This window comes from Gobio gobio (assembly GCF_949357685.1).
Source record: "Gobio gobio genome assembly, chromosome: 5".
Taxonomy (NCBI): Eukaryota; Metazoa; Chordata; class Actinopteri; order Cypriniformes; family Gobionidae; genus Gobio; species Gobio gobio.
The window spans coordinates 33,378,198-33,392,133 of NC_137101.1; the positions used below are offsets into that span (position 1 = coordinate 33,378,198).

At 37.4% G+C, this 13,936-nt stretch overlaps 1 protein-coding gene across 2 annotated transcripts in view; it reads right to left on the bottom strand.

Annotated features, from left to right (window-relative positions):
* Nucleotides 1-13,266, bottom strand: part of trim24 (tripartite motif containing 24) — a 32,574-nt gene extending 19,308 nt beyond the window's left edge. For both annotated transcript variants that reach the window (XM_079816591.1, XM_079816590.1), the window contains exons 1-8: nucleotides 12,734-13,266; nucleotides 10,210-10,328; nucleotides 9,843-9,990; nucleotides 8,801-8,933; nucleotides 6,566-6,682; nucleotides 5,050-5,164; nucleotides 3,643-3,789; nucleotides 2,674-2,788 (exon numbers count right to left, since the gene is read on the bottom strand). In XM_079816591.1, coding sequence (XP_079672717.1) covers nucleotides 2,674-2,788; nucleotides 3,643-3,789; nucleotides 5,050-5,164; nucleotides 6,566-6,682; nucleotides 8,801-8,933; nucleotides 9,843-9,990; nucleotides 10,210-10,328; nucleotides 12,734-12,992 — 1,153 coding nt within the window. In that variant the 5' untranslated portion in view covers nucleotides 12,993-13,266. The remainder of the gene's footprint in view (nucleotides 1-2,673; nucleotides 2,789-3,642; nucleotides 3,790-5,049; nucleotides 5,165-6,565; nucleotides 6,683-8,800; nucleotides 8,934-9,842; nucleotides 9,991-10,209; nucleotides 10,329-12,733) is intronic.
* Between the last annotated feature and the right edge of the window lie 670 nt (nucleotides 13,267-13,936).

Genomic DNA, 13,936 nt, shown 5'->3' on the forward strand with positions numbered 1-13,936 from the left:
TGGGAAATATGGTTGTAACAATATTTAATGTGTGGAGCTGTTTCTGCGCGAAACGCCACAATGAGTTTAGCTACACTGATCACAGTTCATATCCGGACCGTATTTTAAGGTTTTCTGGACAGATTTTATCTAGTGCTCCAACAGCGATACGCCTGATCATGAATGCGATGACACAGTACATTGTCAGTTGTAAGTTTTACGGTGTCTTTCAACATGCTCTCTGATGTTCATTCATGTTTCTTTACAATGATTACAATTTATTACTACAATGATCTGTCACGCCACATTAAAAGGTGTCAAAATGACTGAATTTGTTGAATTTGTTTTAAAATTGAGCGAATTTGTCAAAAGTTGCGATTACTGGATGGTAGGTACGCAACAAATAATGTTTAGAGAACTTCTGCTTATGCATCAACTAAAAACAGCATAGACTAAACGATCTTGGTTCATCAAAATGGAGAAGTAAATATTGTTAACCCAACCCTAGTGTCCACACTGCTGACATGTTTACCTGTTGTGTGGATTAGCAACAACAGACACTGAAATCGAAACGTGCCACCGGCAAAGCACTAATTAAACATCACCATTTTGGTTAATGATTTTGGCCCTCAAAAACTGAATATTTTAGGTCGCCGAAATTTCTGTGCATCATTATGTAAAATTATGTTCTTGGAAGACGCATCTGAATATTGTGAGGATAGATTTTCAGTGAATAATAACTCAAAATTCGCTCTGTTTATCACAGAGCTACAATATCACAACTAGGGCTGAACAATATATCGTTATCGTATCTATATCTAGATATGAACTTTCAAGATATTACTATCGAAAAAAGCAACGATATAGACGATATAGATTTCCCCTCTCCGCGCTCGCCCTGCATACAACTCTGGCAGTCACAACAAACATCAGTTTTAAGAGTGCCCTTGAATGCACCGCTAAAGCCAGCCCGCACACACTACCAGGGACATGGGAACTATATTGTGAGAGGGGGGGCGGCGTTTACATGGTGACGCGTCATTGATTGTCACGTGACACACTGCAGCAGCAACAGCGCAGAATGAATGATGATCTGCTTTCATGTAATTTTTTCCTTTTTTATTCAGAATATTCACAAATGTGTTAGCTCTGGCATGAAATATCTGATATTCCGATTGTCAAATACATGCAAGTGGAAGTATATTGTTGTTTAAACACCTTTATAATGATCGCGTTAGTTGAGCTGTATGCGCGATGGGCGCTGCCGTGTTAGTTTGTGCCGCAGACACAGTTCAGAGAATCGGATCTGTTGGATTTACAACCTCTATGTTTACAACACGTGAATTCATCCACTTCTCCCGAAATACTTAAAAGTAAGTGGCTGGTGAACTGGGAATAGAATAGAGTAAACATTGAAGTTACTTACACAATGTGTATCTGATATGAATAAAACGTGTCGAATTATAATGGAAAGGATTATTATTACCTCTTCCATAGACATCAGTGTGTATTTTACAAACATTAAATGTATTGTTTTTTTAGTACTTATGTGAATTTATATGTTTGAAACCTAAAATAAACAGTATGTGGTTGAAAACACTGAAAAGCTGTGATATATATATATATATATATATATATATTAGGGGTGTAACGGTTCGCGTATTCGTACCGAACGGTTCACGGGGTGAGTTCCAAATGGAATCAGTATTCCCTATTTGATCATCCCTATGTGAGCAGGACACGCGTGTGCCATGCCGTATGTAGCAGTTTGGAATGCACTTGGCAAAGGGAGCGGCGTAATTTCCTCATTATCTTCAGCTGGGATTTTCCTGTGACAACGCAGCGCCGGCATAAATAAATATATAATTCATATTTTTAAGAGTTATATTACTTTTTATATACAGCAGCCTATTACAAAGCATATTTTTATAAACTCTTTAAAATAAAAAAATATTTTTATTTGCAACAGTTAGGCTAAAAAAAAGAAACGAATTATGCAGATTAGTGATGCACCGAAATGAAAATTCTGGACCGAAACCGAAAATTTAGTATGCACTTGGCCGAAAACCGAAACTGAAGCCGAAAATTTTTGAAAATCCCAGCTGAAGATAATGAGGAAATTACGCCGCTCCCTTTGCCAAGTGCATTCCAAACTGCTACATACGGCACGGCACACGCGTGTCCTGCTCACATAGGGATGATCAAATAGGGAATACTGATTCCATTTGGAACTCACCCCGTGAACCGTTCGGTATGAATACGCGAACCGTTACACCACTAATATATATATATAGCCTGTCTCTGTCTCTCTATAGCCAGTTGATCATGTGATGCACTTGATCATACACTCCAGGGACCAGCCTAGACTGATTACACCAGTGTGATCGTACGTGCGAAAGGCTTAAAAACAATACATTTTCTGACACAAATTTTTGAAATGTAGGCTTAAATCAAACACATTTTAATTCAGATTCTGGTTTTCACCAGCACGTAGTCATATCGTATTGTATCGATATCGAGATATCTGGCATGAAAATCGAGATATGACATTTTTTCCATATCGTTCAGCCCTTATCACAACACATCAGAAGACTTGTATAGCAAAATACATTTTATTTAATATTTCTTTTTTATCTCATTAATTTTTTTGCTGTGAATGGTTATTGAATACCTACTGTACTGTAAGTGTCTTACCAAGATCCACATTTGAGGCCCAAAAAGCAGACCGACACTGGAACCGAACCACGCTCTGGGGAACGTACGAGATGTTGCACTTTGCTCGCATGAGGTACTGGATTTGACATGTTATCTAAGAGGGGGAAAAGAATGTGAGAGACCATCAGCCAAACAGCAGGATGACCAGGCCTGTCACAATTATTACACAACATAATTTGAGCGGCAACACTTTACAATAAGGTTTCATTAGTTAACATTAGTTACCTACTTTAGTTAACATGAACTAAGAATTAACAATAATTATACAGCCTTTATTAATCTTAGTTCATGTTAATTTTAACATCTTATTAATCAAAAGTATTTGTTAACATTAGTGAACTAACGTGAACAACTGTATTTTTAACTAACATTAACAAAATTAATAAATACTGTAACAAATGATTTGCCCATTGTTAGTTAATGGTAGTTAATACATTAAAGGGGCAATAAGTGATCTGGGAAATGCTAACTTTAGTCCAGCGTACATGAATGCGCTGATGACGTATGATGTCTGCGTGAACAGGTTGCACAGTGGTATGCAAACACACATTGACTGATAGGGAACACATGCTATAATTTTATGCGGACCAAATACAATGATTGAACAAACATTTTATGGTCCTACGCCTTCCACAGACAATATACTGTATATATTTCTAAAAATACATTTAGACTGCTTAACATAGTGATTGCTATCAGGATATGAGGAGACTTTCAACCAGCATAACAAAATATGTTTCTTTAGAGAATCACCTATTGCACCATTAACTAAGGTTAACAAATGAGACCTTATTGTAAAGTGTTACCGTTTGAGCTAACGTGATTATTTGAGATAACCAAGATTGACATTCAAACTCAATTTAGATTAATATAAAAAAAACACAAAAGAGATGCAATATTTTTACACGTTTCACTTTATAGCCGTCTTGACAATAGAAAGACACTTACCAACCGCTTACAGTACAGGAGGGCCGTTCCACTGTTACTGGCTGTGGCCCACTTTGTGAAGTTGATCACATGTTCGAGATGTGTGGAGAGTGACGACACATCCTGTTGCTGCTTTTTCAGGAGGGTTTCATGGTCCTTTGTGATGGCCTAAATAAACATGCTTGTGTTACCTAGACCGATCAATGTTTGACATAAATGTGTTTTGATGACACTTTACCCAATCGCATCCTCTGTTGAGTTTTTTGTTTTGCATTGAGGGATTTATTCAGTAAATGTGTTTCCATCATAGTTTATCTGCATGTCTTCTTATCAGATAAAAATGTATCTGCCACAATTAAATACATTTTCTAAAAATGTATCTACATCTTGCCGTTTCCATTCAGCTTTTTTTATACGATCCCAAAATTGGTGGATGGAAACATAGCTATCGTCTTCACCACCAGGGTTCCTCAAATCTGGTCCTGGAGGGTCACTGTCTTGCAGAGTTTAGCTCAAACCCTGATCAAACTCACCAGCTTGTGATTTTCAAGTGATCCTGAAGACCTTGATTAGCTTGTTCAGGTGTGTTTGATCAGGGTTGGAGCAAAAAACTGCAGGGTAGTGGCCCTCCAGGGCAAGATTTGAAGAATCCTGGGCTGAATCCGAAATCGCCCCCTATACCCTCATTTAGGGCATTATTTGAGGGGACAGCCATTTGTAGTGGTGTCCGAAACCATAGTGGAAGTTATAGAGTGCACTAGTGGACTAAAGTAGGGAATAGTGATTGAGGGTTTAGGGGCCATTTCAGACTCGGCCCTTGTCTACACCGATCAAATGGGACAGCAATGCTTCTCAACTGGTTTTGCTCCAGCACACAGAATTGACATTGGACATCAAATGGCAACCCCTATTTTTTTCCCCAAAATTGTATATCATATTGATAGCATGTGTTTTGCTGCAAGGGAAGTTTTTTGAATGCTTATTTAATTATTACACAACATCAGTTATGGTAAACGGAAGCTGAAGCATATTCACTTGATGTGCGAAGACCAGTGAGGTTCATTCTCGTGTTATGCAGCACGTTTGAGCTTCAGCAAGAACCAATGAGGTTCATTCTCGTCATTCTCAAACTTTTTGAAGCATTAAATTGGTAGTTGCGTAGCTGTCTATGGAAGGACAGAAAGCTCTCAGATTTCATCAAAAAGATCTTCATTTGTGTTCCGAAGATGAACGAAGGTCTTACGGGTTTGGAACAACATGACGGTGAGTAATTAATGACAGACTTTTCATTCTTCGGTGAACTAACCCTTTAACCCAATATTGCTATGTCAATTATGTAGCATTTGTTTTTCCCTGGTGTACGTAACTCATAATAGCACACAAGTTGGGAAGCACTGCTCTTGATGATGACGTAATATTGGACTCTACCTCAAGTTGATTGACTAATAACTTCCCCTTCCTGTTGATCTCCATTATGAGATTGCAGATGGATTTTTTAATCTCATTGGCCACAGTCTTGCGATTTTCATCCACTTGCTGAAGACTGACAAAAACAGGGGGGTGGGGGGAGAGACCATTAAAATAATACATCTTAGTGTACAGGGTTCCCAGTTTTTGACATATTAATTTTCATGACTTCTACTTTTATGAGTCAAACAATGACTTTCAATCAAACAGAAACATTTCTAGTGAAATATCTCTAACTGAGCACAACTAGAAAAACTGAATTCACTATTCATTTTTCAGCCAAACCTGAAGTAAATTTACTTGAAGTACACCCTGAGATTTTATGTTAATATTTCAATAATTTAATCCTTTCGGCTTTTATAAAAAATTTTTTTTGGTAAGCATTTAATTTAGATTTTCTTTAAATTATATTTTGTCATATATTCTGATTTGAACTGTGATATGACATTTAATTTCATATGAAAACATCTCATATTGCAACTGCTGAGACATCCAGACAGAAAGAACGAAGACTCCACTGCTAATGGCATTACTTTTAAGGATGTTCACACTTTACAAGAACCAATTAACACTACAAGTTACATTGGTAACACTTTATTTTAGGGTTCAGTTATTGCTATTAACTAGTTGCTTATTAGCATGCATATTACTAGGATATTAGTTGTTTAATTGTATTAGTACTTATAAAGCACATATTAATGCCTTACTCTGTATGACCGTATTCTGCATCCCTTAATCCTACCCAATACCTAAACTTAAATGCTACAAAAACTACCTTACTAACTATTTATTCGCAATAAATTAGGAGTTTATTGAGGCAAAAATCATAGTTAATAGTGAATATGTGTTCTCCATACTCAAGTGTTACCGTTACAACAAATATTAGTCTTAAATTCTTGACTTGAAAATGCTCAAACCCTCGATCTTTCAACGTGTCAAATGTTTTTTATTTAAAGTTTGAGAATGTTTGGAAAGTTTGAGAATGTACACAAAGTAGTGCAAAAATAGCGCACACAGCGTTCCCAAATGCATGCTGAAAACATGTTATAAGCTGCACGCATGTAAATTGCCGCTCTTTACTCCGAAACACGCAGCGCAACTATTTACTTCTTTAAATAAATCTCACCCTTTGATTGGATAATCATGATATGAGATATATCACTGTTTCAGTTTTATTTATGATAAATTGTGCAGGCCCATTTATTTATTTCGACGTTACAATCTATTTTATTATTAGCTTTTCATAATCTCACAAACCCACTATGGTTCCCTCACAAACGAACCCCTGTTAGGAAACCCTGCACTACAGAAATGTCCATGATCTTTTCAAATTAACTTGTATAACATTTCCAGTTATTCCATTGAGGAAATCACAATTTTAAAGTTACTAGAAATCTAGGTTTCTCATGAGAGTAGGGAACCCTGGCATTAAATGTTGTAAATACATATAAAAGATTAAATATTAAATAAAACATACCCATTGTTTATGGTACTAGATACATCCTCTATAGTTTTCTTCTTTTCTTGAAGTTGGCAGGTCATATTTTCCAGATGTTGCTTGTGGTTCTTATATGCATCTTCTAGAAATTGGTAACTGTATTGGAAAATCATGTGTTAGCTGCTGTGTTCAGACATAACTGATACTGATGATGTCAACGATATTTGCATTCATTTTAAAGCAATAAACATCTATAGGGTAAAACACTATCATTAAAATGCACACTGTTTCAGGAGTACAGCCTAAAGACTTTCAAAAACCCCAAAAATGAAAATTCTGTCATCATTTACTCACACTCATTTTTAAACCTGTATGACTTTCTTCTGCGGAACGCAAAGGAAGATATACCGAAGAATGTTGGTAACCGAGCACTGACCTCCATTGTAAAGACAAAAAAAATCACAGACATTTCTCAAAATATCTTATTTTGTGTTCGACAGAAGAAAGATAAAGTTCAGTCATGAAACTCTAATTGCTGATTGGTTCTTTCAGTTCTACGACACCAGCCAATCAGAAGTACTTCCCCATTTACGTGGCTTTATTTATACCGTATCGTACCCGCTATCAGCACACCGCACAATATGAGAACTCCTATAATCCCACCTCCTCCCCAGCGCCACCTGTAGAGATCTGCTAAAGGGGGTTATATAATTCTGCAGCAGCCTTTCCTTGTTGTTATCTTGACTAAGCTGAACATTATGTATTTGCTCAGCAGCAGCAGCAGCAGCGTAGCAGATCTCATCCGCCAAAATCAAGCCTATGTACATTCCATGCTCTATGCTAATAAAATACTGGTTGAATCTATTCACCATGAGAGTTGTCATGATTGAAAGGAAGTCATACAGGTTTGGAACAAGTAAATTAACAGAATTGTAGTTTTTTGGTGAACTATCCCTTTAAACAGAGGTCTTCAACCCTGCTCCTGGGGATCCACCATCCTGCAGAGTATAAGGTGTGTTCACGCCATGTTGAAATTACAGTTATTGCGATATTTCAAAAGAGTTCACATCATTGTAGAGCTTGTAATTACAGCTTGTAAGATGGGAGTTTTCTGAGAGATTGATTGTGGGGTCATAATGCATTACTCCCTGTTTGAGTTTGTGAACAGGTCCGAATACAATGTCACATGTTGTAATTTCGAGACTATGGCAATTAAAAGGCCCACTGAAGTGCCTTGAAACGCGCAGCATTATTTAATTTGCTGACGTAATTTCCCCTGAAACAGCTCCTCCCCTTTTTTAAAACAGCCAATAGCATTTTGTTAATATCACAGTTTGACTAGAGCCTTTCTGTTTGGTAAAGCCACAGTTTCCTTCTAATCTCTAACTGTATATCACCATAATCTCCTCCATATCGCTTTGAAATACAGCATTCTGTGCAGAATTTATGTGGGTCCGATATGTTTTGTTGTCTGCGCAGACTCACACATATGATCCGCTCTGCGCTCTCGTGTCTCAAGTCTATACCAGAGCCGTTGGTATGTGTGTGTGTGTGTGTGTCTGTCTGTGTATGTATGTGCTGCAGCGGTGCGTGTGAAACTAACGTGAAACCAGACTTAATTCGCCTCAACTGAGAGCATATTTACACTGTCTGAATCCTTTCCTATTGCATATATAGTGCGCTATGTGCCATTCACCATGTAGAAAATAGAAAATGTGTGAACAACTGACCGATTTCAGCCGCAGCTTCAACATCTATTTATAGTGCAGGGGGCGGGACGCTTCAGATTCTAGAGAGCATTTGATTGGACAGAAGATGTGATGAGAAGCTGAAGTTCTCAAAATCAAAATCTGTGATCCATTTTAATGGAAGTGAGAGACTGCAAGTTTTGAATCCTTATATCTCCTAAATGTGAATTCTGTCATTGTTTTGGAACACACCAGCTTATTCCTAACCTTAAGGCCTACATAGTCATACTAAAAGCTAAAAAAAATTCAATTTTGATTTCAGGGGGCCTTTAAGACATGGCGTGAACGCAGCATTAAATCCAACTTCAAAAACACCTGAAGCAGCTAAGCAAGGTCTTCAGGACCGCTTGAAAAATCCCAGGCATGTGTGCTAAATCAGGATAGCGGGTCCTCAGGAGCAGGGTTGAAGACCTCTGCCTTTAAAACATTATACATGTTAATATGAGACTAGTGTCATAAGTATTCCATGAATGATTTCTTACTACAGCTATAAAGTAATTACACATGACATGAATGTGGGCCGTACTTATGGTCCTTGTGTTTGAGCAGCTGACAGTCTCTGCAGGTGAGGCGGTCACAGGTTTCACAGAACAGCTTCAGTGGCTCTTGTCTGTGAATGTCGCAGAAGACGGGCTTCTGTGTGGAAGCGCCCATCGCCTCTGTGAACGAACAGGAAGACAAGTTAATTTGTGTAACTTCAGAAATGGACTCCTACAGGTTTGTAAAGTTTAGTTTCTGTAAAAGACCATGAACAGTAGAGTGTCCCCAAAAAGTATTTGGACACTTACGTCACACATTGCACTTATGTATATACTTCTAAAAAAAAGTTGTGGTTGCCAGAATACAGTGGAAAATACGGTGGCAACATTTCAGGATTTACAGATACAGGAAATTAAAACATATTTCATTAACTGATATATTAATGTTAAAATAGCCAACCAACCTACTGAAGTGCTGAAAGCAGTTTTGTACCTTTATTATACACTGACAAAGATTAAAAAAAACACAGGTGGTAAAGAGAAAACCACATGCAGAAGCACATCACAAGTAGCTTTTCCAAAAGGTAAATACTAGTTCACAACACTGTGTGTGTGTGTGTGTGTGTGTGTGTGTGTGTGTGTGTGTGTGTGTGTGTGTGTGTGTGTGTGTGTGTGTGTGTGTGTGTGTGTGTGTGTGTGTGTGTGTGTGTGTGTGTGTGTGTGTGTGTGTCATGCACTCAAATATAAAACGCCATCATGGTAATACACAACAACCAACACTAAGAAACAAAAAACTAAGAAGAAACAGATAGTTATAACATGAAAATGACAAAACATAAAATATGAAACTCTAAATAAAATGTATATCTAAATAAATACATACTATCATGTATTTTACTGTAAAATGACATTAGATGCCCTGATAGATTTGATACAGTTTAGGTCTTTTAGAGTCTAAGACTTTTACCATTAAAATTACCTGCATTTTTTTACAGTGTACTTAAAATGTCTGAATGTCATTGCATTAGATACAAGCTCTTGCTCAGGTCTCACAGGCTAAATGTAAATAACAAATGTTTAGGGTCAAACCTGAGGACATTTCCGTTATTTGCCGGACCGTGTGATCTCTGGTGAACTTCACACGCTGATGAGCATCGATGCAGGTGACGCACAGAAACTCCACACACTCCACGCAGAAACCGCTGGCTTCAGTGTTATCGTCGCAACTCATGCAGAGCTGTGAGCAAAAGAAGCAATGCCAACAAATTCATTTATCAGAAACAAGTTGTATTTGAGATATCAAGACTAGAATGAATAAACATACACATGAATTTCTTCACAACCAGCCTTGAATAGTAAAAAAAAAAAAAAAAACGTTATGCCGCATCAGTATTGTAATTTTAAGGAGCATCGCCACACTGGTGTAGTATAAACGTTGACGGATGTAAACACACACCTGACAGCTCTTTTCCATCGTGCTGCTCGGCACTTCCACAGAATCCTTAACAAAGAAATTATCCAAGACCTCAACATCCATACACTCCTGCTGACAGACTGGACAACGGATCATGTTCACTAATGTAACAAGAGAGAAGAGCAGGAAAACATATTCACCAACATGTCACAGTATACAAAAGAGGATATATTATTAAATAATAACAAAAAAATCCCTTTATTAGAGGCATCATTATCAATATTGGTATCGCTTCACTGGCCTTAATTCATAGTAGGCTACTTGGTAAAAAATATATGCCATTAAACAAATATTTAAAACATCTTACATCTTATTAAATCTCCAAATGAATGAGGAAACGGCATATGACCATCACCATATATCTATGATTGTTACTGTAGGTGTGATTAATCACGATTAATTATAGAAACAGTGTGTGATTCTTTGGATCGATTAAAAAGTAACTATTTAAAAAAACATGGCTCAGTCTGTTGTGATTGGTTTACTCTGCTATCATTGGTCAGATGTCCCAGTCTTCATGATTGGTCTACACTGCTCTGATTGGCCAGATGGCTGTCTGTTGTGATTGGTCTACTATCATTGGTCAGATGGCCTGGGCTGCGTTCAGCCCCAACAAAATGTTGCAAAATTTTTAAACTGAAACGGTGGTGCGTTGGACACCCTGTTCTGATGACGTAAGAGTTGCAACTATGGCAGCTGAGAAGGCCATTCTTTGTGTTCTTTTTGCAGAATTTTTGGAGCCTGATGAAATCTGTATAAATATGTGTTTAATACTACAAAATACGCTCTATGTTACAGTCACTGCCCTTGCCATCCAGAATAAAAGAGAACATCCCAATCGAGTGAAGGGATTTGTGGAAACTGTGGTTCCTAATTATTGTGATCCAACATTTGCCTCACATTTCAGGATGAAAAGACACACGTCTTCTAATTTTACTCTACTCTAATTCTCTTTAATACCGCGTGGTTTATCTACATTTTGCTGCTGGTTGGGCTGACATTTTTGACACACCCACCAAACAAGAGAAAACATCTCAAACCCATCTCAAACTCTGTGATTAGTCGACTCTGCTCTGATTGGTCACACGGCCCAATCTGTTGTGATCGGTCTACTCTGCTCTGATTGGTCAGGTGGCCCAGTCTGATGTGAAGGGTCTACCGATTACAGTGTGTGTTGGAAACAAAATGCCTATAGCCATATCTGAATTTCGGCTGCGGCTGGATGCAAACGACCGGCGAGAGTAGCCGCGTGCAGGCGGGGAGGAGCTGTACAAGTCGTACACTTTCTGCTTCCCGCAGTGACACTTGCGCTGTGTTTGCATACTTTACCACAGCTGAAGTTAAAAAAATGCAATATTTGTCAAATACACAATTTTCATTCAATACTTTATGTACTGCATAATACAGCGTCTGTTTGTGTAAGAATAAAGTTCAACATAAGCCTACACTATCAATGAAGTGGTGTCTACGTTTTTAATCAGTTTTATTTTGATAAACATGACTATATAACATCGCGACTACATGAAAAGAGGTTTCACCGTTATAAAAAAACTGATTTGTGAGCATTAGTGGAACTGAAGGTTTTAGAATAAACACGGAACACGTGTTCACTGTCATGCAGTGAATCCAGCCAATCATGGAACAGCTGAGTCGTCATCAGAGTCCGTGCAGCCGCTCTAGAGAAACTGCACCGGCTGTATTAGCCAGCTGCTCTCGCGGTACTTTGATGCCATACGTCACTGTCATGTGGCGTCGGCACTGTCTGAAGTCAGACCAAATGTCTAATTTCTAAAATTTTAGGGTAATTTTACCTTATATATATTCAAGTCTGTTTTGTATGTTTAATTACATTTACGCATTTGACAAACTACCTTATTCAAAGTGCATTACTGTGCATTCAAGGTACTTGTGACCCTGGACAACAAAACCACTCAGAAGTTGCACAGGTTTATTTGTTATGGGTTAAAATTTTAGATTTTTCTTTTATGCCAAACATCATTAGGATATTAAGTATTAAGATCACGTTCCATGAAGATATTTTGTAAATGTCCTATTGTAAATATATCAAAATTGTATTATCAGTAGCAATATGCATTGTTTAAAAGGCTAAAATATTTAGATTTCTTTGCACCCTCAGATTCCAGGTTTTCAAACAGTTATATCGCGACCAAATATTGTCCTATCCTAACAAACCATTTGCATGTGAAATTAATATAATATTTATTCAGCTTTCAGAGGATGTATAAATCTCAACAAAAAAAAGAAGACATTTATGACTGGTTTTGTGGTCCAGGGTCATATATTTTATAAGTCAACCATGATTTTTGATGTTTTTAGTGCCATTCTTCTACCATTTGATCGTTTGTATGAATCGAATTTTCTTTGTTCTAGCGTGAACTTTTACATCAGCTTCGGTTGTTTGTTTGTATAGCAGCTCTTCTCCTGTTACTGCCATCTTAAGATGAATTATTTCGATGAATGAGTAAAAGTGAAAGCAAACTCTTACACTGCTTGGCGTTGCTGGCTGTGCTGGCAGGAGTGTTGTGAGCAGGTAAACATCTCTTACAGAAGGAGTGCAGGCAGGGCAGCAGTTTCGGCTCTCTGCTGCTGAAGCTGAGCTTACACACGGGACACACGTCCATCAGAGCCATCATCATCATCATCCTCACACTGCCCTGGTCTTCATCATCACGCTTACTCTCCGCCTCATTCTCCACAATGATCACCACATCATCAGATTCGACCTTCTCACTTCCATCCATCATTTTTTTTTATTTCAGGAAGACCATCTCAGCTTCACACCAGTAACTGCTGCTGTGCTGCAGTCCGCGCTGTGATCTTAATACACATCTGGATTAATCCGCACAACGCTAAATATATGCAAAATATAGAGAATCGCGCTCGTTTATTAGCTCGTTGTCAATCGTGAATTAAGTTTATATATGTAACACGGTGCTGTGTTGTTACCAGACGCATATGATGATGACGACCAGAGGCCACAATTATGACGTCCTATGGCCTCCATTGTGACGTATCCCCACGGCAGCCGGGAGAGGACAAATGTCTAAAAAAAAAAAAAACGCGTGGGTGTAAATGCGAACAAGACGTCTTGTTTTCATACTTGTAGAAAATGTGTATTCTTAATTAAATACATAAAAATAAGCAATGAAATACTTTGAAAAGTTTGCATGCAATTTCTTGAAAAAGTAAATTGTTTACAAAACAAGAAAAATTGCATACAAACTTTTCAAAGTATTTCATTGCTTATTTTTATTTATTTAATTAAGAATACACATTTTCTACTTGTTCGCATTACACCCACGCGTTTTTTTCTGAGACGTTTGTCCTCTCCCGGCTGCTGTGGGGATACGTAATTTATACTAATTTAATAATTTAGTTGTTCTTGTTTTATTCTCTTTTCTATTTAATTATTTTCATAAAAACGTAATTAATTTGCTAATTAGATCTTCAACCGTGTAATTAGATTAATGCACTAACTACAAAAATATGTCTAAAACAGATTAATGTCTAAAAAGTATTACTAATTACTTTTTAAATCCCAAATCAACCTCGACCAGTTGAATGATACAACAATTCACCACTCTTTTGATTTTTCAAATAAATCATTTAAAATTGCATAAATTATTATTGAACTGACCAAAGTATTTAAAGGGAGAGTGTTACATTAAAAGCATAAATTGTATCATTA